This window comes from Phascolarctos cinereus, unplaced genomic scaffold (assembly GCF_003287225.1).
Source record: "Phascolarctos cinereus isolate Bilbo 61053 unplaced genomic scaffold, phaCin_HiC Scaffold_1;HRSCAF=81, whole genome shotgun sequence".
Classification (NCBI taxonomy): domain Eukaryota; kingdom Metazoa; phylum Chordata; class Mammalia; order Diprotodontia; family Phascolarctidae; genus Phascolarctos; species Phascolarctos cinereus.
The window spans coordinates 279,664,368-279,687,678 of record NW_027555514.1 but is presented as its reverse complement, the minus strand read 5'-3'; the positions used below and the strand labels follow the sequence as shown (position 1 = coordinate 279,687,678).

General features: G+C 41.3%; 1 protein-coding gene across 1 annotated transcript; it reads left to right on the top strand.

Annotated features, from left to right (window-relative positions):
• The first annotated feature begins 10,701 nt into the window (after positions 1–10,701).
• Positions 10,702–19,782, top strand: LOC110205721 (apolipoprotein L2-like). Its single transcript, XM_020982491.2, is given in 3 exon segments — positions 10,702–10,853; positions 17,337–17,583; positions 17,586–19,782. Coding segments are annotated over 2 exon segments (762 nt in total). The 5' UTR covers positions 10,702–10,853; positions 17,337–17,384; the 3' UTR covers positions 18,149–19,782.
• The last annotated feature ends 3,529 nt before the right edge of the window (positions 19,783–23,311 follow it).

Sequence of the window (23,311 nt, the reverse complement as noted above, 5' to 3'; positions counted from 1 at the left end):
CCTTCATATAAATAGATGGGTAAGGGGAGGGTTGAGGGGGAAAAACAGTGAATTCAGTTTTGAATATCTTGAATTTAAGATGTCTTCTGGACTCCAGTTCAACATGTCTGAAAGACATTTGGAGATGCAAGATGGAGATCAGCAGGAAGGTTAGTGTAGGAAATGTAGATTTGAGAGTCATCAGTATATATATGGTAATTAAACCCATGGGAGTTGAGGAGATCACCAGGTATAGAGAGAGAAGAGAAGAGGGCCCAGGATAGAACTCTGGGGACACCTATGGTCAGAAGATGTGATCTGGAGGTGGATCCAGCAAAGGAACCAGAGAAGGATCAGTCATCTGACTTAACCTACCTTACCTGTCTAAGCAAGACAACTAGGAAAGAGGGGCATCCTGAAAGCCTAGAAAGAAGAGAATATTGAGGAGGAGAGAATGATCAACAGTGTTAAAGGCTGCAGAGAGGGCAAGGAGAATGAGGATTGAGAAAAGGCCATTGGATTTGGCCACTAAGAGATCACTGGCAATTTTAGGGAGAGTAGTTTCAGTGGAGTGATCAGGTCAGAAGCCAGATTGTAAGGGGTTGAGAAGAGAGGGAGAGGAGAGAAAGGGGAGGCACCCACTGTAGATGGCCTTTTTGAGGAGTTTAGCTACAAAAGACAGAAGAGCTATGAGATGATAGCAGGGATGGACAGTTCAAGTGAGAATTTTTTTTCCTGATGAAGGAGCCGTGAGCATGTTTGTAGACAGAAGGGAATGAACGAGTAGAGAGGGAGAGATTGAAAATAAAAGAAAGTGGGGATGACAAAGGGCCAGTCTTTTGGAGATGGGGTGAAATGGGATCACTAGACAGACAGAGAGGTCAGCTTTGGTAAGGGGTCAGGCCACGTCATCGTGTGAAACAGGGACGAAGGAGGAAATAGCAGTAGAAAGCCTCATCTCTATGGGAGATGAGGAAGAGGGAAGAAGAGGGAGCTCGTGGCAAATGGCCTGAACTCTTTCCTGCAAAATATAAGGTAAGTTTCTCAGCTGAGGGAGTGGGAGGAGGAAGAGCCATGGAAGGTTTGAGGAGGGCTGAAAAGGTTTGGAAGAGCCATTGTGGAGAGTAAGCTAGCGAGTTAATAAGGGAGGTATAGCAGGATTGCTTGGCAACAGTGAGAGCCCGGTTGAGATTATTTACATCCCTTGGACAGCAAGGTGATCCAATCAGTCAAGAAATTAATTCAGACTATTCATTGGAAGGTCAAATACTGAAGCTGAAGCTTAAATACTTTGGCCACATAATGAGAAGACAGGACTCATTGGAAAAGACCTTATGTTGGGAAAGATGGAAGGCAAAAAGAGAAGGGGATGGCAGGGAATGAAATGGATAGATAAGGTCACCAAAGCAATGAATATGAGCTTGGGAAAACTTTGGGAGGCAGTGGAGAATAGAAGAGCCTGGCATGCTATCGTCCGTGGGGTCACAAAAAGTTGGACGTGACTGAACAGCTGAATCACAACAATAAACACAAATTTGTGGAGGACCCTGTCAGAATGAATGCATGATTTTCTCCACCTTTGTTCAGCAGCCTATGTGAAGGTGATGCATGGTGGGAGTAATTGAAGGCTGAAGCTTGACTAAGCATAATCATGAATATGATAAGAGGCTCAGGATTCCAGAAAGAAGGACAGTGTTGGATTGGCTCACCAAGAAGTCAAGATGGGGAAAAGAGGAGAGGGGCTAGTGAAGAGGACATGGCCTAGAAGAGAACTGAGGGGTCGAGGAATTGGAGGGTATAACCAGGTGTGAAAATGTTCACCATCGAGTGGAGGACACCACTCCTCTCACTCACTGTCACACCACAGAAGATGGGAGGCCTGAAGTCAAAGAGAGGATTGCTTTTCTCTGCAACAAAAGTTCTGTACATCCCAGTTGGGAGATTGAGTTGGCAGCAGGAAGTAGAAGTTACTTTGTGGAGAGGATTCTGGGAAGATGGCAAAGTAGGTTGGAAAATTCCAAGCTCTCCAGATCTCCCCCACAAACAAGGTGAAATAGAGCCTCAGGGCAAACATAGAGCAACTGGCTGGAGGCACTCACAGGAGAGCAGAGCTCTTGGTTTCAGTTCCAGGACAGAGGGAAGAACTGAAGGAGGATCTGAGACCATAGGTACCATCCCCCATCCCTCCAGGACTACAGGTGAGTACAAAAAATAAACTGCTACCAATAAAAAAAAATGAGCAGGCAAAGGAGAAAGAATCTAATCATCCAAAGTTACTATGGGAATGGAGAAGGCCAGGGTTCATCTTCAGAGGAGGACCCTGAAGCAAAAAGAGCCTTTCCTACCCCAAAGAGTAACATCAAATGGTCATCTGTCCAAAAAGAACTTACAGATAAACTTAAAAAAGACTTTAAAAATTAAATGAGGGAAATTGAGGGAAATTTTTAAAAATATATGAGCAATCCAAGAAAAATAAGTAGATTGTGAAAATAAAGTCAACCAATTAGAAAAAGAGATCCAGAATCTTTTTTTAAAATTTATTTTGTTAATTTATTTTGATTTATCAACAATCACTTCCACATGCTTTTGAGTTTAAAATTTTTCTCCCCCTTCCTCCCCACCACCCTCCCCAAGATGGTGCACAACCTTATATAGGCTATACATTTACATTCCTATTAAACATATTTTCACATTAGTGAAGTTGTAAGTAAAAATTAAAACCAATGGGAGGAACCATCAGAAAGAGGAAACAAAACTCAACAGAAGAGAAAAAGAAAAAAAAAGATAGCAATTCAACTTCCATAGTTCTTTCTTTGGATGTGGACAGCATTTTCCATCCCGAGGCCTCTGGAAATGTCTGGGGAGGGTTAAGCTTATCAATATTAGTCATCGCACAACGTGCCTGTTATTGTGTACAAAGTTCTCCTGGTCCTGCTCACTTCACTCAGCAAGCGATCCAGAATCTTAAGGAAGAAAATGACTCCTTGAAAATTAGAATTGGGGAGTGTGCTTCTGGGAGCCAAGATGGCGGAGTGAAAAGGTAGTCGCTCTCACCCTCCCCCATCAACCTCTGAAAACCCAGAAAATATCACCCTAGTGAAAAAAGACCCTGGAACAGCTGAACTAGAAGAAAGATGGGGAACAGCAGTGCAGCAGCCCAGCAAACGGGTCTCCCAGTGCCTCAGCAAAAATAAGGGAAGCAGCCCTACGAAGGGCCCCAGGTAGATAAGCGCCCTGCAGCATTCATCTGAAAGGAGCTGAAGAAAGCAACCTAGAGTCTTCCTAAAGTCCCAGCCTTGCTGATTCCAGGCCAATACCAGGTAAGCTGTCAGAATCCTACAGCCTCCAACTGTCAACCAGGAGGAGATCCTGAAGCCCAGGTGGTAGAACAGGCAAACACCAACACCTGGACCTCTGAGTGCCTCAGTGAGGGCAGGGAACCAGTGGAAACCAGCTGAGAAAACCACCAGCTGCCTCAGCACTCTACCGCAAAGGAATCTCCCAGTGCATTAGCAGAAAGAAGGGAGGCAGCACTGCAAGGGGCCCTAGGCAGATAAACACCCTGCAGCACCCATCTAAAAGGAGCTGAAGAAAGCTAAAGGAAAGGAAAAGCAGGCAACCTAGAATTGCCTGAAAGTTCCAGCCTTGCTGATTCCAGCCCAACATGAGGTAAGCTGCCAAAACCCTACAGCCTCCAATTGCCAACATAAGAGGCCCCAGCACACAAAGCCAGTGACCAAGACCTAGGCTCCCAACACAAGAAGCTTGGGTCAGTGCCCTCTGTTCCCCAGCAGGAGAGCTCAATCTCTTTAAAGGCCAGGAATAAAGAAACACCATGAGTAAAAAGAAACGTACCATAGATTCATATTATGAGAAGAGTGAAGATCAAGACAGAAATTCTGAAGAGGACAACATTGTCAACAAACCCACATCTGCAACGTCAAAAGGGAATATGAACTGGTCTGAAGCCCAAAAAGCCTTCTTAGAAGAGCTCAAGAAGGATTTTAGAAGTCTAATGAGAGAGGTAGAAGAGTCCTTAAAAAAGACAATTGGCCAATTGGAAAAAAAGTACACTGAAGAAAACAAGTCCCTAAAAAACACAATTGGCCAATTGAAGAAGGAAGTACAAAAACTAACAGAAGAAAACAATCTGTTAAAAACTAGAATTGGACAAATGGAAACTAATGACTATGAGAGAGCAAGAATCAGTCAAACAGAAACAAAAAAATGAAAAATAGATGAAAACTTAGAATACCTCGTTGGTAAAACACACAAGACCTAGCAACAGTGACACTAAAAGACCGCAGGTCTTGGGACATGATATATCAAAAAGCAAGAGAACTGAGGTTCCAGCCGAAAATATCACACCCAGCAAAGTTAAAGATAATCTTGAATGAAAAAAAAATATGGAAGATTTGACAAATAAGATCGAAGAGAAATATAAGGTACATATCAAAGACTAATTACAAGGAGCTCCATAAGAATGGACTGTTTACCTTTTATATGAAGAAACATAAAACGTATGTCTGAGATTGTTATTAGTAATTGAGTAGTTCATTAGAAAGATTGGGGTAGACCTGAGTATAATATTATTTTAAAAAGTAAAACCATTTAGGAACAAGTAAAAAGAGTAATCATTCTATACAAATGAGGTGCGAGAGGAAGAACTGACACAGGAATTAGATGAGGGAGGAGGGCTGGTAGTTCAGGAACCCTACTTTCATTGGGAATTGGTTTAAGAAGGAACAATACATATATATCTAGAGGGCATAAAAGTCTTCTAAATTCAGAAAGAAATAAAAGGGTCAGGAGATATGGAGGGGGGAGAGGATAAGGGAGGGATTTTTAGAGGGGTGGGTGAGGGAATAGGATATGGGGGAGTAATAAAAGGGTATTTAGATTAATGGGAATGGAAAGATAAGGGAGGAATTCTTGGGGGGGTAGGTTAAGTAATAGGAGGGCAAAGTATCAGGTAGAAGTAAAGTAGAGGAGTCAGGAGGGATATGAAATAAGAGATATCCACAAACAAGGGGCAGCTAGGTGGCACAGTAGATACAGCACCGGCCCTGAAGTCAGGAGGACCTGAGTTCAAATCCAGCCTCAGACCAAACACTTGACACTAGCTATGTGACCCTGTGCAACTCACTTAACCCCAATTGCTTAAGTCACTTAACCCTAATTGCCTAGAAATTAAAAAAAAAACTTAAAGGAGATATGCACAAACATAAAATAAAGATCAGCAGCAGAATTTATTAGGGGAAAAAAAAAGCAGGGTAGTAAACATGATCTCAGACAAAGTAAAAGCTGAAATAGATTTAATCATAAGAGAAAAATAGGGAAACTATGCTAAATGTCAGCCATATTCATCAATATTGTTTTAGACTATTTAAAATAAGTAGATAGTCTAAGGTTGGAATATTGTAGGAAATGACAAGTTGGTGGGCTTAGAAAAATATGGAAAGACTTGGACTTATGAAGGAAAAGGTTATCCACCCTCAGAGAGATAAAGGATAAATAAGTGTAGTACAGTCTTACATAGGTGCATATGAATGCATAAGTCTCTGTATGAGTATGATTGTAGATATCTAAGTATATGTATGTGTATGTAAGTACATCTAAGTATGTGTAAGTACATATATGTATGTGTATATGAATGTATCTTTGTGTGCATATATGTATGTTTGCATGTGCGTATGTACATATATGTGTATATGTATGTGCACATATTGCATTGTGTGTGTGTAGATATGTGTGTATATCTAGATCTATATAATCTACACTTAATTGTACCTTCTTGGAGGAGGGGGACTAGGAAGGAGGAAAAAAGAACAAAGTGAAAAGTGCACAGCAGAGAAAAGAAAACTTACAAGGAAGCAAAGAAAAGATGGACAGTTCTGAACACAATGCACAGTATTTATCGTATAGGCTTTCTTGAAATGGAAATTTATTGCCATATATTTTGAATCCTCTCTTACGTTCTGCTGTGCACATGACAGTACTTTCTTATTTTGTATTTAAGTTTTAATATATAAGTTATAAGGTTTCTTTTTCTTTTCTTTTGTATTTAAGTTTATAATGTTTTTTTCTTTTCTTATTTTGTATTTAAGTTTTAATATTTAAGTTTATAATATTTTTTCTTCTCTTATTGTGTATTTAAGTTTAAAATAAATTAATTTAAAAAATAAAAAGAAGTGACTTTGTACAGACACTTTGTCCTGGCCCTCTACAGCCTTCCCTCAGGAGAAGGCTCTGTCCAGCAGCGGATGGGAGGCACAAGACATTTACATGATGTGAGATCTTCTCATCTGAGGAGGCCACAGCAAGATATGATAGACACCTTGTTCATGGGTAAGTCCTTTTGGGCAGAAGTACTGAGGAAGCACCCATCTGCTGGGGAATGGCTAAACGAGCTATGGTAGATAAACATAATGGAATGAGAAACCTGGGAAGACTTGTATGGACAGATGCAGAGTGAAGTAAACAGAAAAACAATTTGTACTATAATAACAACACAATAAAAATCCCTCTTTTACTGGAACCCTTTCCTAACCCCTCTTCATGCTGGTGCCTTTTTTCTGTTATTTCTTACTTATCCTGTCTATAGCTTACTTTGTATATATTTGTTTGCACGTTATTTTCCGTACTGGATTTGTAAATGCCTTGAGGGCAGGGACTGTCTTTTGCCTCTTTTTATATCCCCATGGTTTAGCACATTACCTGACACATAGTGGGTGCTTAGTAAATATTTATTTTTCAAAGAGTTAGTAGTTCTGATTAACGTCCTGACCAACCATGATTCCCGTGGACTGATGAGGAAGCTTGCTCCCCACTTCTTGACCAAGAGGGAATGGACTGAAGATGCAAATTGAGACCCACTTGGTTGGATGAGGCCAATATGGGGTATTCATTTCGCTTGACTGGCGTTTTTTTTTTACAAGAGTTTTCTTTTTCTTTTTTTTTTTTTCCCAGTGGTGAGGGATATTAATTGATAATTAAAGAAAATAAAATTTTATTTTTAAAAATGGTCTAAGGTCTCCAGACAAAGTGCCCTCCCTTCAGTCTGGGAAAAGCAGGCCTCCCTTTGGAAATCTCTAAGCTTCTCTGAGTCTCTCTCTTCCATCTATACCCTGGCATGTTTCTTCCTGGGCAATGTGATAGGAAGCAAGTCAAGAAGAGAAGGTTCTAGGGTGGGGTGAGGAGGGCTGCAGCTTCGGGTAACAGTGAACCTTCAGAATCATAGAGGTCTAGAGGTAGAAGGGATCTCAGAGGCCGTGGATACCAGCATTTTACATATGAAGAAACTGAGTCCCAGGAAGGCTACATGACTTAGCATCATAGACCTAAGCTGGAAAGGGTCGCAGAGGCCACTTACTTCTACCACATCATTTGACAGTTAAAGAATCCTGAACGCAAAGACCTTTAAGTGACTTGCCCAGTGTCCCACAACCAGTAAGTGTTGGAGGCGAGATTGGAAGCCAGATCCTCTGACTAGAGCTAAAGCCACCATGTTTCTTTCAGGTGGCTCAGGTTTTTTTTTCCCCTTAATAATAAATTTATTTATTTATTTTTAGTTTTCAACATTAACTTCCATAAGATTTTGAGTTCCAAATTTTCTCAATCTCTCCCCTCCCCAAGACGGCACGCTATTTAATATAGGCTCAACATATATATTCAAATTAAACCTATTTTCACATTAGTCATGTTGTAAAGAAGAATTACAACCAAGGGGAGAAACCACAAGGAAGAAGAAAAAAAGAGAGGGAGCAGATAATATGCTTCGATATGCATTCAGACTCCATAGTTCTTTTTCTGGATGTGGATGGCATTTTCCGTCATGAGTCTTTTGGAATTGTCTTATTTTCGCTAAGAAGGAATAAGTCTATCAGAGTCAGTCATCACACAATGTGGCTATTACTGTGTACAACGTTCTCCTGGTTCTGCTCACTTCACTCAGCATCAATCCATATAAGTCTTTCTAGGTTTTTCTGAAGTCTGCCTGCTCATCATTTCTTTTCTTTTTTTATGGCGAGGCAATCAGGGTTAAATGACTTGCCCAGGGTCACACAGCGAGTGAGTATTATGTGTCTGAGGTTGGATTTGAGCTCAAGTCCTCTGACTCCAGTGCTGGTGCTCCATCCACTGCGTCACCTCGCTGCCCTTTGCTTATCATTTCTTAAGGAACAATAGTATTCCATTACATTCATGTACCACAACTTGTTCAGCCATTCCCCAATTGATGGGCATCCTCTCAGTTTCCAATTCTTTGCCACCACAAAAAGAGCTGCTATGAATATTTTTGTACATGTGGGTCCTTTTCCCATTTGTATGATCTCTTTGGGTTGCAGCCTCTACCTTTAAGAAGTTTCCATTCTTAAATTGAGAGAATGCCCATCCATTGGGGAATGGCTGAGCAAGTTGTGGTATATGAATGTAATGGAATACTATTGTGCTATAAGAAATGATGAGCAGGCTGACTTCAGAAAAACCTGGGAAGACTTATGTGGTCTGATGCTGAGTGAAGTGAGCAGAACCAAGAGGACTTTGAACACAATAACAGCCACATTATGTGATGACTAATATTGCTAAACTGAACTCTTCTCAGCATTACAAGCATCTAAGACATCTCCAGAGGCCTCGGGATGGAAAATGCTGTCCACATCCAAAGAAAGAACTATGGAAGTCAAATCGGTATCAGTTATTTTTACCTTCTGTTGAGTTTTGTTTCATCTTTCTGATGGTTCCTCCTATTGGTTTTAATTTTTACTTTAAACTTCACTAATGTGAAAATATGTTTAATAGGAATGTAAATGTAAAGCTTATATCAGATTGTGCGCCGTCTTGGGGAGGGGGAGGGGGAGGAAGGGGGAGAAAAATTTTAAACTGAAAAGCATATGGAATGATTGTTGATAAATCAAAATAAATTAATAAAATTTTTAAAAAAAGGAAAAAAGGAAAAAAAGGAAGTTTCCATTCTTGGCGTGTGGTAGAGAGAATGGGGGGGCCTAGAACACATACCCAGGGACAGACATCAAAAATAATTAGAGGAGGGAGGGAGGGAAACAGCATTAAAAACACCCAGGTTTCCTATAGGAGGTGGCCCCTGAACAGGGAGGGTGAAGGACCCAGCTTTGGACCCTCTGTCAGAAAAAACCATCCCAGGAATTGAAAGGAAACAGAACAAAGCCAGGACAAGCAACCTGGAAGGAAGTGACGAGAAGAAATGGTAACCACCAGGCCCTGCCCACTTGGGTATGTAGTGTGAGAGTTTCAGTTTCAATTCAGGTTTTGCTGCTCAGCCCTCTGGGTCAGCGGGCGGCTTTTGTGAAACCCTACTTTCGACCTGGTCCTGGCTTTCTTTTACCCACCAAGTTCAGGCTTAGACTCCTTTTGGGCACCCCCATCCTCACCCCTAGTTCTCTCCCTCTGCTCCCTTTAATTATCATTGATCTCTCTAGCCCTGGGCTACCTGCTCTCTGGTTTTGTCCAGAAACCCTGAGGGTCTTCCCCTACCAGATCTATTTTTAAAATTTTAATTAATTAATTTAATTTTTTGATATTGGGGTTAAGTGACTTGCCCAGAGTCACACAGCTAATGTTATGTGTCTGAGGCTGAATTTGAACTCAGGTCCTCCTAACTCCAGGGCTGGTGCTCTATCCACTGAACTGCCTAGCTACACGCCCCCCCCCTTTTTTTTAAAGAGGCCGTTCTCTGCCTATTTTCTAGCTGAGCCTTAATCACTGAGTGGGCGCTGTCTCAGTCAAATTGAGACCTGTTAAAGACCTTTGCCCTCATGTAGCTTACATTCTACTGGGGGACACAGACAGGTATGTGGACAGTGATCAATACTGAATGTCCTTTATAGAGCCCTTTCAAGTTTACAAAGCACTTTAGGCATATTGTCTTGTTTGAACCTCAAAGCAAGCCTGTGAGGGGATGAGTAGGATCATTGCTGCTGGGTACCTGCCCTTCTCCATTCTAAAGTCCCTTCCTGCTCTGACATCCCAAGTTCTAAATTCCTTCCAGGCTCTAACATTCCATGACTGTGTAAACTATGCCGCTGAACATTTGAACAATTACAGCAGGGGCATCCAGTATGGGGGTGGCAATGACGGGGTGCTCGGGTGCTTATGTTTGGCTGCTTGTACTTGGACCCCAATTTCTCCCTAGCCTCAGTAACACTGTCCCTGACAGTTTCTCCCCAGCCCAAGGACACTGTGCCTAGCAGTTATTCATGCATGGGCCTCAGCACGACCCTTATCTGGCTGCTCAGCCCCAGCCCTCAGATCATGTCTCTGGAAGCCTCCCAATTCTTTAGTTGTGAGAAAGCTTTCCTTTGCTGCAGAGCATTCTCTCATCAAGACAGATGGAGAGGGGTGTCCTTGACCTGCCCAAGGACTCTTCCTCCTGCCAGACTTCAAAGATCCATCCCCCTCCCTGTCCGGTATACTCCCTGTACTTTCCCATCCATATCCCCCAAAGACACCTGCACCTTTGGATTACCTCATCAGTGTTCCTGGCATTTCTTTCCCGGGCTCTTTTCCATATAAACCCTAGCTGCATTCTCAGTCTCTTGCAGAATCCTTTAAGAATCCTTGCCCACTGAAAAGCGTAACAATAAGCTTTGCCATCGTGGATTAAAGAATGCTTGGGTCTGTGAATTCATTCCAGACTACCCGTCCTGTACGCCGGTCTTTGAGGGGTCACAATCTCTCAAGCTCTCAGCCCGCAACAGCAGTTCCTCTTTAGTCTGCTAAAAATAAGCCTTTAAAATATTCTGGTTTCATTTTTGCTTTTCAATACCCTAGAACAGAAGCTTCCCTCAGAGACTTCGGTCCATTCCATCCTGCTGGTTGGCTGAATAGACCCTGGAGAGGTAAGAATATTTGTGCAAGATTGAGGATTCTTTTGTACTGGTGCCCAGGAGCTCAGACCCCAAGTCCTGGGAGGATGACAAAGTCAGTCTTCATGGGCTGAGGGCAAAAACAGAGCCACCCATGCAAGAAGGTGGGCAGCTGGTGAAGGAGTGTGGGGCTGCTCTGAGGAGCTTCCTTAAGGCCAAGGGAAGGATGCCCTCAGCTACAGGAGCTCTGGGGGTGTGTGTGTGTGTGTGTGTGTGTGTGTGTGTGTGTATGTTGGGGTATTTCTAAAGCCCCCAGCTTCTCTGTTGTTAACAGGGGCTGCAAGGTTATAGAAGCTGAGAGTTGGTTAACCTGGGTGAGGGGCCAGTCTGAGCAGACAACCTATGCTTTCTGCCCTATATCTTTGCTAAGGAAAACTCTCCTTGTTCTCAGAAACTTCTTTTTTTTTTTATTTTAGAGAGTGGAGAGAAAGAGGAGGTATACTAATGCAGACATTTTCAGCCGTGCAGGGTCCAGCCTCTGGTGCTCCCTGCATGACCTTAAGCAAATCCCTTAACCTTCCCAAGCCTCAGTTTCCTTTACTGTAAAAAGAAAGGATTGGAATAGACGGTTCTTGAAGGGCCTTCCAGGATTTTATCTGTAAATCACTGCCCTCTTCTGGGGCTCACTTTCCTCCTCTGTGAAATGAGTCCATGAGATGAGTAGCCTTCGAGGTCTCTTCCTGCTCTGGCTCTAGAAGCCTCTACCTGGGGATTTATCCAGGAGCCCGTGGTCTTCCTTTGCTCTCCCAGACTATGGATCATCCCAAAGTGTAATTCTGGGCCTCGGTCCACTTGTTTGCCCTGACAAGTTCGACTGCCATGGCGTGCACCCCTGGAAGGCTGGGGTTAGTTCCAGCCAGTGTTAAGCTTCAAGGGCGTTTCTTATCGTCCCTGACGAACCTTTGGTGCCTGGATTTTTCATCATTCTGTGACAGGAATCCTATAACTAATCCTATTAATTAATTTTTACAAACATTTATTATCTCTCCCTTCCCAATCTTTCTCCTGCAAACAATTAAAAAAAAAACTACAGAAAGAAAACCCTGATGACAAAGACATAGAGACCAGCGAAATGCGTTTCCGCACTGGCCGTCTCCCAAAACTGCACGATTCCTTTTGGATTTTAAGTCCATCAGCTTCCTGGTAGAAGGTGGCTGTGTCTCTTCTCTGGACTATTACCGCCGCAAGCCCAGGGCACCAAAGATAAGAGGCGGAGAGGCCTTGTCCTAGGGTCTTGATTGTATAACTGTAGAAGGGGGGGGCATACAAGGGGAGGTAAAAATGACATTTGTTTCTTGGAGCTTCTCAGGGCAATTGAGGGAAAAAAAATCTGAATTTGGAGTCAAGAGGCCTGGGTTTAAATTCTGTCTCTGCCATTTACCATCTGTGTGTCACCCTGGGAAGGTCACCTCCCCTCCTGAACCTCAGTTTCCTCATCTGTCAAATGGAGATAATAAGATGATACTACCAGAGTTGCTGTTAGTAATCTCCAAGGACTCTGCAAACAGGAGACGGAAAATACGTGTGTTTTTAAAAAGGGCATCATTGCTTTAGAGCTGGAGGGACCTTAGAGGCCATTCAGACCAACCCCCTTTATTTTACAGATGAGGCAACTGAGGCACACAGTGAAGAACTGGCTTGCCCAAGATCACACAGATGGCTAGTACCTGAGGGAGGATTTGAACTCTTGTCTTCTTGACTTTAGGTCAAGTGCCCCATCTAGTCAACCACCTAGTTTCTTGACTCTGTGGATCCTCCATGGAGTGGGATCACCTCATGTGGAGAAAGGCTTGCTTTGGTTTGAGGCTGGGTTCAAGTGACAGTCACAAAGACACCCCCCATGGAGTGATGTCTCCTTGCTTTATGTGAACCCTACCCATGGCCTGGGTCAGCTGCTGAAAGGGACCTTAAAGTCCTTCTGGTCCGGCTCCTCCTCTACAGGAGAGAACTCTGAGACCCAGAGAGAGACCTTTCCAATGTCACATAGGTGGTGAGCATCTTGGGCAGAATTTGAACCCAGGGCCTCTGCCTTGAGAGTCAGTGGGTGAGTTCTCACTGTGTCATGATGACTCAAGTTATTTTTTGCACATAAACATTTTTAATTAATTGCTACTTTACATACCAGGGAGCAGGAGTCAGAGATAAAAACGGTAAGTAGGCCCTTCCCCCTGCAGTTCAATGGGGGAGGGAAACTGTGGGTTGAGGCTGGTTTATGAAGGACTTGAGAAGGGAGGTGCCAGATGCAATGTGAGACAGCAGGAATCAGGGCCCAGGTTGTCACAGGGCGGGTGGAGAAACCAGGAGTTGATTGGAGCAGGCAGGGATGTCCTCAGTACAAACACCAAGCATGTTTACTGAATAAGCTAAATTAGCTTTCCGAGGAGAAGACCTGGGTTCAGGTCTGACCTTTGACAGTGGCTGTTTGCCCTTGGCCATGTCATTTATCTCTCTGAGCCCCAGATGACGCTCCAAGACAGTTTCAGATCAGCTCTGCTTTAGTGAGGGAGTTTCTTTACCCCTGTGAAATCACAGACAGGACCAAAAACATTGAACTTGAGCATGATCTGAAAAGCAGACGGCGAAGAGGGTGTGTCCTGAGGTCTGAGCTGTCTCTCTACCACAGTCATAGGGAAAGGAAGCCAGCAGCCGAGGCCACTGGGCCTGAGAAGGGCAGGAGTCTCTTCGCCACTCTTTATTGTTACTATTATTATTATTATTATTATTATTATTATTATTATTATTATTATTATTATTATTATCTTGGTGAGGTAATCAGGGTTAAGTGACTTGCCCAGGGTCTCACAGCTGCTAAGTGTCAAGTGTCTGAGGCTGGATTTGAACTCAGGTCCTCCTGACTCCAAGGCTAGACCTCTATCTACTGGGCCACCTACCTGCCCCCCTTCACCACTCTTAAAGGGTCGGTAGATAGCAGAGAAGAGCAGAAAGAGCCCTAGCTCTGGGCTGGTGTTTCTTCAATTGACCCTTATACAATGGCCACAGTGGAGAGTTTGTTAAGAAGATAGGGAACAAGAGAGCCAGGTGAGAGCCGTTCAGGAAAGAGCTGTGTGGTAAACTTGTCTGTTTGCCTCTTATCTGGGGCACTTAATTTCTACTCAGTGTCTCCTCTGGGTAGCATCAGAATACAGCTTTTATTTAGGTATCTGTAGTGGTGAGTAAAACGGGACCTCAGCTGCTATGCAAGCACTCAGGCTAACAATGTATATCAGATCAGTTAGATAACCTTTATTTCACCCAACCCATTGACTCATAGTACCGCATAATTGAAACTGCCCTGGAAAGGGAACACCCTTGAGGCTGAGAGGAAGAAAACCTTTGGTTCTACAGAGATCCCCATTCCCCTTCCCCTTGGGGATCTTACACAATCCTCTAGACTTATAGTGCTATCCTCAAGCCTGGAGCTCCCTGAAAGAAAATCGTACCCTTGGGGTTACTAGTGTCAACCACCACCCTCCCCCTGCAGTCAAACATTTTCAATATATTCAAAAATTTTTTACACAATGTTTTTCTTACACTTTGTTTTCCTTCTTCCTGGCCAGAAATGGGTGACTGAGAAGCCCTGCGCCTCAAAAAGCAGAGAGGAATTGCTATATGATGGCTAGGCTTTGGAGAGATTTGTGACTAAGGATGTTTTGGAGAGGTAACCCCATGGCTCATGACCCAGAACCAGAGGGAAAAAATAGGTTGGAGAAGTGGAGGGGAGTTCAAACCAGCCTCAGACACTTGATACTTACTAGCTACGTGACCCTGGGCAAGTCACTTAACCCCAATTGCTCACCCCACAAAAAAAAAGAAGTGGAGGGGACCTTTGAGGTCATCTCGTCCAAGCTCCTCATTTTACAGATCTTTCCATTCCCACCACCATCTCCTGTGCCATTCACATGGCGGGCACTTTACAAATATTTGTGTGGCTTTTTTTCCCTTTTGTTTTGGTTTGAAAACATTTAAATTCATTTTTTCCCAGGTTCCAGCTACACAGAGAACTTTACTGAGGTTACCAGGACAATTATAAGTAGAAAATACACATTCAGTCTCATCCTTTTTCTTTTAAAAAAAAGTTTTATTAAAGTTTTTCTGGCTATATATCTGGTACAGATAAGTAGATAAGGCAAGAATATAAATAGATACATAGACAAGTAGATAGATAAGTAAATAGATATGGAGATAAGAAGATAGATATGTATATAGATAAGTAGATCCATTCATAATCAATAAACATTTATTAAGGTCCTACTATGTGCTAGACACTCTGCTAAAGGCTGAGGATACAGAAAGAGGCAGATAGTCCCTGCCCTCAAGGAGCTCCCAATTTAATGGGGAAGACAACAGGTAATTAAACATGTACAAAGAAGCTACATATAGGATAAATAGGAAATCAGGAAAAGAGGGAGGTCATTAGAAGGAAGAGAGGTTGGGAATGACTTCTTTAGAAGATGAGATTTGTCCTGGGACTTGAAGCCAAGGAAGCCAGTAGGCACAGATGAGGAGGAAGAACATGCCAAGTATGGGGGACAGCTGGAGAAAATTCCATCCACCAAGAGATGGAGTATCTTTTTTTTGTGGTATAGCCAGGGGTCCAGTGTCACTGGACTGAAGAGTGACGTGGAAGGGGGTAAAGTGTAAGAAGACTGGAAAAATAGGAAGGGACTAGGTTAGGAAGAGTATGGAATGTCAAACATAAATATAGGTAGATAGGTAGATAGGTGGATAGATGGACAGATGGATCAATGGATGGACAGATGGGTAGGCAGATAAATACATAAATTGATCTATAGATAAGTAGACTCATAGATATGTAAACAGATAAGTAAATAGACTCGATAGAGAAATAGATAGCTAGATACATAGATAAGTACACAGATAAATAGATACATGGATAAGTTGGTAGATAAGTAGATAAATAGATAAGAAGAAAAGAAAGAAAGAAAGAAGGAAAGAAAGAAAGAAAGATGGATGGATAGATAGATAAATAGACAGATAGACATAGATACAATATTTATTAAGCACTTGCTATGTAGACAGGTAGGTGGTGCAGTGGATAGAATGTGGGGCCTGGAGGCAGGAGGACTCATCTTCCTGAGTTCAAATCCAGCTTCACCCCCTTACTAACTGTGTGACTCTGAGCAAGTCATTTCACCCTGTTTGCCTCAGTTTCCTCATTTGTAGAATGAGCTGGAGAAGGAAATGGCAAACTACTCCAGTACCTTGCCACGAAAACCCCAAATTGGGTCATGAGGAGTTGGACACAACTGAACCGACTGGACAACAACATGAACATATGAGGCATTGTGCTAAGCAATATGGATACAACGATCTAAGACAACCCCAAAGGACTCATGGTGAAAAACACCATCCGCCTCTGGAGAAAAAGCCAATGTTGTCTGAATACAGACCGAAGCATACTTATAGTCTCTCTCTGTCTGAGTTTTCTTCCACAAAATGCTAATTTGGAAGCGTTTTACATGACTGCACATGTATAACCCATATCAAATTGCTTACCATCTCTGGAAGCAGGAAGGAGAGGGAGGGATAGAATTTGGAACTCAAAACTTAAAAAAGAAATTGAATATTAGAAGTCATTTTTACATGTAATTGTGGGAAGTTATTGTGGGAAATTGTAGGAAATAAAATATTTTTAAAATCTACATTTCCTGATTAATTCCCTGTGAATAAATTAGTGAATGAAAAAGATTTGATTAGCACTTGCTATGTATCAACCATGTACTAAATACTAGGATTATATTATATATACTATATGGATGATATATTAGTTTGCTCTGGTCCTTCTGACTGTATTTTGTCAATTTCATTGATCTGGGGGAAAAATCTCAGGATTGTTTAAATGTGTATTTTTCTTCCTATTAGTGGTTTGGAGTCCTTTCTCAGATGGTTGATCATGTACTTTTCTTTAAGTTCTAATTTTCAAATTTTCTTTTTCAAAAAATTATGATGGTGAACATTTCTTCTTTTGCCAACTTGTTATTCCTATCCTTTGATCACTTACCTTTTGGGGAATGGTTCTTAAGTCTTAGATTTCTTGGATACTAGTTCCAAGTTCTTTCCATGGCACCGAGGGAGAACCATGGACATGTGGCCAAGACGATCAAGAAAGATGGGTGGTTGGCACTCAGGATCAAATGCTGCAGAGGTATAAAGGACAGAAGGACACACAAAAGAGTGCTTGGCAGTGCGAGGGTCATCAATGACCTCAACTGTTTCCATACAATTCTAGATTTGGAAACCAGATGCCAAAGGGTTGAAGAGTGAGTGGTTGGTGAGGAAGTGGAGGCAGTGAGTTGAGAGTATATACTCTTTCTAGGAGTTTGGCAGGGAAGGGTGAGAAAAGAACTTGGTCAACGTTAGCATGCTATAGAAAAGTTAATGTTGTTTCCCATCTCTAAAGCAACTTCATCATCTTTTGACTTCTGCTCTTCACAGGGGTGATACTGTTTGACTGTCTGATACCTGAACCTAGAGTGCAAAAGCATGGATTATCCTGAGGAAGATATGATGTACGAAAAAATGCAGCATGAAATGGAAATGTTTTTGACAGACTTTCCCATGACAAAACTGAAACTAGAACGGCATATCCAAGACCTTTACTGCATGGCAGACAAAATCGACAAGCTTCACAAGGATTGCACCATTGCCAGTGTCGTAGCTAGTTCCACTGGTGTCGCCTCTGGCATCTGACCACGATGGGGTGTGCTCTTGTACCTATCACGGCAAGATGGAGCTTGAGCCTCTCTATAACTGGGATGGGATTGGGAGCAGCAGCTACTGTCACAGGTATTTCTGCAAGTGTTATTGATAATGTGAGTGCCTCACGGGGGAGGACACATTTCGACGATGTTGAGGGAAGGACAGATGACATTAGGAGAGCTCTATCTAAAGAGGTAAATGGAATTCTTCATGCAGTGGGGAGGTTGAGGAAAACCTTCAAAAGTATTGCCCCAAACTTCTGTGCCTTCAGCCTGGTCAAAGCCAAACCAGGTTTGAGCAAGACTTTTCAGGGCACAGTACTGGCCATGACCAAAGGAGCCGGGATGAGGGGTGCTGTATTTGCAACAGTCTTTGTTCTAATGGACATAGCCACCATTGTGCAAGATTCAGTACATTTGTCAAAAGGGGCAAAGGCTCCAACAGTGGCAGAACTGAGGAAGAGAGCTCAGAATTTAGAAGAGAAACTGCAGGATCTTTCCAGGGTCTATGAGACCCTGCAGGAAATGGAGACTCTGCTGACAACCTAATAGCTGTGGGCCAGGGCAGTCTATGGACAATGGATGAGTGTGTCCCAGGAGGGAAATAAAGGGAACTTTACTTTAGCTTGAGTTTTTAGAAACAGTTGTCAGGGAGAAAACAGAAAAGAGAAAGATCACTGCTCTTTGAGGCCAGTTATCTGAAGTTAGTCCTGGCTCTGGATCATACTAGCTTTGGACTCCTTACAGTTCAATTATAGTAACTGTCTTATCTTATAGTCTGGGGAAGGGAGGGGGTGGGGCAGTGCAGATGAGAGAAGGGAATGACTTGCCCAAGATGACACAGTCACTTTATGAATATTTTAGTTATTTAGAATGAGGTTTCCCTTTTTATTATTGCTTCTTAGATTTTATTGTACACATTGTAGTTGATTTTTGAGGGTTTATTTTGTGATTTGCAACTTTGTGAAAGCTATTGTCTCAATAAGTATCTTTGCTGATTCTCTAGAATTTTCCAAGTATATTGTCATATCTTCAGCAAATCATGAAAGTTTTATGAAGTTTTACATGTATGTATATCTAGGTATACATATATGTGTATATGTATACATACATAATCTCACACACATATACATGTACACACAAATATACTTTCAGAAGTCTACCAAATAATTGTCAGGAAAGTGGGCATCTGGGCTTTACACCTTTATTTATAGGAAAAGATTCAAGTGCATCCCCATTACATATGATGCTAATGCTCTTGAATGCTTTTTGTGGTATTTTTTGGAAAATTCCTCAATGAGCGAAGTGAGCAGAACCAGGAGAATGTTGTACACAGTAACAGCCACATTGTGCGATGACTGACTTTGATAGACTTGGCTCTTCTCAGCAATGCAAGGATTTAAGACATCTCCAAAAGACTCACGATGGAAAATGCTATCCGCATCCAGAGAAAGAACTATGGAGTCTGAATGCAGATGGAAGCAGACTATTTGCTCACTCTCGCTCTCTTTTTTTGTTTGTTTGTTTCTTCTTTCTTGTGATTTCTCCCATTGGTTCTAACTCTTCTTTACCACATGAAAAATGTGAAAATATGTTTAATATGAATGTAGATGTAGAGCCTATATCAGATTGCATGCCATCTTAGGGAGGACAGGAGAGGGAAGGAGAGAAAATTTAGAACTCAAAATCTTATGGAAGTGAATGTTAAAAACTAAAAAGAAATAAATAAGTAATTTTTTTAGAAGTGCCTCTATACCTATACTTTGTAGGGCTTTTAGCATGAATAAGTGTTGCACTTTCTCTCAATGGATGCAGAAAAAGCCTTTGACAATCATGTGGTTTGGGATGTTTTGATTTTAATATAATTATTTAATATGGATTGTTTTTCAAATATTGAACCATCCTGGCATACCTGGTATAAATTCAACTTGGTCACAATGAATGATTGCTTGGATAAATCTCTGTAGTCTATTTGACAGAATTTTGTTTAAAATTTTGAATTAAAGGAGCAGCTAAATGGCTCAGTGGATAGAGCACTGGCCCTGGATTCGGGAGACCTGAATTCAAATCTGGCTTCAGACACTTGACCCTTCTAGCTGTGTGACTCTGAGCAAGTCACTTCACTCCATTGCCTCACCAACAAACAAATAAAAATTTTGAATTAAAGACAAATTTTGAATTAATATTAATGATATTGCCTGTCATTTTTCTTCTGATCTTTCTCTTTCCTTGGTTTAAGTATTAGGACTATATTTGTCTAATAAAATAAGTCTTTGTTTTAATAAAAATACAGAATTCTTTCTTTCTTAATTTTTGAGAATAATTTGTGTAGTAAAAATACAAATTTAAAAGTTTGATAGAATTCTTTTGTGAATACTTGATGACCAAGAGCTTTGTTCTTTGGAAGTTCCTTTATAGGTAGTTCTATTTCCTTTTAGGAAGTAGAGATCTTAAATAACCCAATCTCTTAATCTCCTATCTGGTCTTCTCACAGTTTGAGTGTTTTATATTTTTGAGCTCTTCTATTTCTTGTTTTAGAATATTACTGTATATAATAGGTTCTGTGTTTTTTTTTATTGCTTCTGATTTTACCTTGCTATTTGCTATTTCATTGATTTAATTTTCTGGCCCCTTCTTTTTAATAAGAAAAATCAACTTTAAAGGTTAATTAATTTTATTAGTCTTTTCAAAGAACCAGCTTTCAGTTTTACTTCTCATTTCTATGGATTTTTTATGTTTCCAGCTTATCTATTTCTACTCTAATATCTTCTCTTTCATGATTCTGGGTTTTTCTATTTGTTGCCTTTCTATTTCTTTTAATGCATATTCAGTTCATTAATCCTTTCTTTTTTCTATTTTGTTAATCTATGTTTATAGGGATATGATATTTCTCCCAAGGTCTGCTTTACTGTATCCCAGAAATTTTGGCATGTTCTTTCATCATTACCATTTTTCCATATCTTTTTTCTATGATTTATCCTTGAACTACACATTATTTAGGATTTCATTATTAAGTCTATTTGTGTTTATGTCTTTTGTCTGAAGTCCCTGAATCAATGACTATTTTTATTGCATTGTTCTTTAAAGGATGTATTTATCATTTCTACCTTTTCACATTTGTTTTCAATATCTCTTTTCCCTAATACATAGTTAGTTTTTGTAAAAGTTCCATGTGGTGCTGATAAATGCATAGATTCTTCTGCAGTCCCAATGTCATAAGTCTTTTAGCTCTAGCTAATTTTTCTCTAGCAATTTTTTTCAATGCCATATTTTCCCTTTTTTTATCTTTCTTATCCAAAACTGAGAGAGGGATATTGATGTCTCCTATCCTTACTGTGCTATTGTCTATGTTGTCCTCTAGCTTAGTTAATTTTTCCTTTATAAATTTGGATGCTAAAGCTTTTGGAGCATTTAAATTTATTACTGATATTGGCTTGCTGTCCATGGTTCTGATGGGGTGATGGGACCCGAACCCTGAAACTTCCCCACCCAACCCAGTACCTGGCATAACTTGAGGCATCAGGCCCAACCCAGTCTACCCAGATACTCAATAATCTTTTTAACTGTCCTTTCATTGTGCCCCTACCATTTAACTCCTTTCATTGTCTGTACCTGGCCCATCCCAGGCTACTTGCTACTCCTTAATCCCATCTAGATCTTCCCACAGTCTCTTTCTGCATAAAAGTACCAATCTTACCCCCATTAAATTACACAGATTCTTAGAGTCTCACAAACTTTTATTGGCATCACCATAAACTCACTACTCTGACTGAAAGAAGGCTTGAGTGGTAGAATTCTTTTGAGGCAGACCTGTCCCGTACCCTTGCATTTCAGTGTTCTTAGTGCCCCAAACTGCATCAGTTTCTAATGGAGTTTCCTTGTTTTTTCCTTTTTATTTTTGGATGTTTGTTTTTGCTTTGTCAGATACCGTGATTGCAGCTCCTTCTTTGGATTCATTCGATGTATAGTCGTTTTTCCCCATTCCCTCAATTTTATTCTGTGTATGTATTTGTTGCTTACAAGACACACATTTTAAAAACAGATTGCAAAATTTATCCAATCTATCACTTTTCATTTTATTGGCTTGTTTAATCCATTCACATTTAAAATTATACGAGTTAGTTTTATATTTTCCTCCATTTGTCTCTGGTACTATTTTTTTCAGGCTATGAACTCCCCCCACCATTGTAAACATAGTACTATGTCTCTTCAGTTACTATAGTTTAATCTGTTACCTCTTTCGCTTTGAGTTTTTGTTTCTTATTTCTTTTTTTTTCCCCTCTGCTTTTATCTGGGCATTTAATTCTTTCTTTCTTTATTTTCCTCAGTTTCATCTTCTTCCCTTCAACTAGTCCTGGTCATTAATTTTATTTTTATTTCATTTTTTGCTTCCCTTTCCATAGAGGTTTTCTTTCTTTCACTCTCTTCACTATCCAGTCTCTCTTCATGTCTAATCTAGACCCTCATTCTCTGGTTCATAGTCCCTATACTTACCTAGTTCTTTTCTACTCTCTGTATTCATTATGGTACTTCCAAGGTACCCCTTCTAGGCTCTCCCATCTAAGAAGTTTCTGCTGGTTCCTTGTAGAGCTCACCCCACCTCACCCCTTTTCCGCTGTGTCTCACTCTCAGAAAAAAATGCTAATTCCTGCAGGTTATAGAGAGAATGTTGTCCATAGCAGGACCTTCCCCCACACCAAATGACCCTGATTATGCAGCCCACCACTGACCTATACCTTCTTCCTGGTCACCTTCTTTTCCTATTTGTCTCAAATGTCCTCCCTGAGTCCATGCCCTCCCAGCTCCCCCAGGCTTCTATTGTCTCAGGAGCTCTGATTCCCCACTCCCCACTTCCTAAGACAGATAAGTAGTCTTTTAAAGCATCAAATTCTCATAGATAACATTCAGTTCAAGGTCTCTATCTCCCTTCACAGAACATCTCTTCATCCATAGGTGTACTCATCTGTGGCACTTCTTCCTAACACAAAAACAGGTGTCTCCCTTTCTCCTCCTTTTCAGTTCCTCTTCCCACCTCCTCAGTGATGGGGTTATGGGATGGAACCTAGACCCTTAAAAGGAAAAGACCTGAACTTTCCCACACAACCCAGTCCCTAAACCCAGTCCCTGGCATAGCCTGAGGCATCTGGTCATCCCAGTCTACCCAGATACTCAATAATCCTTTTAACTGTTCTTTCATTGTGGCCCTACAACTTAATTTTTTTCATTGTCTGCACCTGGCCCACCCCAGGCTACTTGCCACTCCTTAATCCCATCCAGATCTTCCCACAGTCTTTTTCTACATAAAAGTACCAGTCCCATCCTCATCAATTCGCAGATTTACTAGAACTCTTGTCTGCCTAACCAGTGTCATAATAAAACCTCATTACTCTGACTAAAAGAAGGCTTGAATGGTCAAATTCTTTTAAGGCAGACCTGTCCTGTACCCTTGCATTTCAGAGTTCCCAGCACCCCAAACTGCAACACTCACCACTCCCTTGCAGAGTCTTCTCTTTCTGAGAAAAAACAAGAGTCACTTTCCCCCCATTGCTGACGCTCAACTTGACCAGGGAACATAACACATTCCTCTCCATCCTCCTTCTCCCCTCCCTTCTTTGCATGCACCCTTCCATTTTGTAATTTCATCCCGCAAAAAACATTGATTTACCTGCCGGAGGGGTGCCATGACATTCATTTCATAATGCCCAATACCTG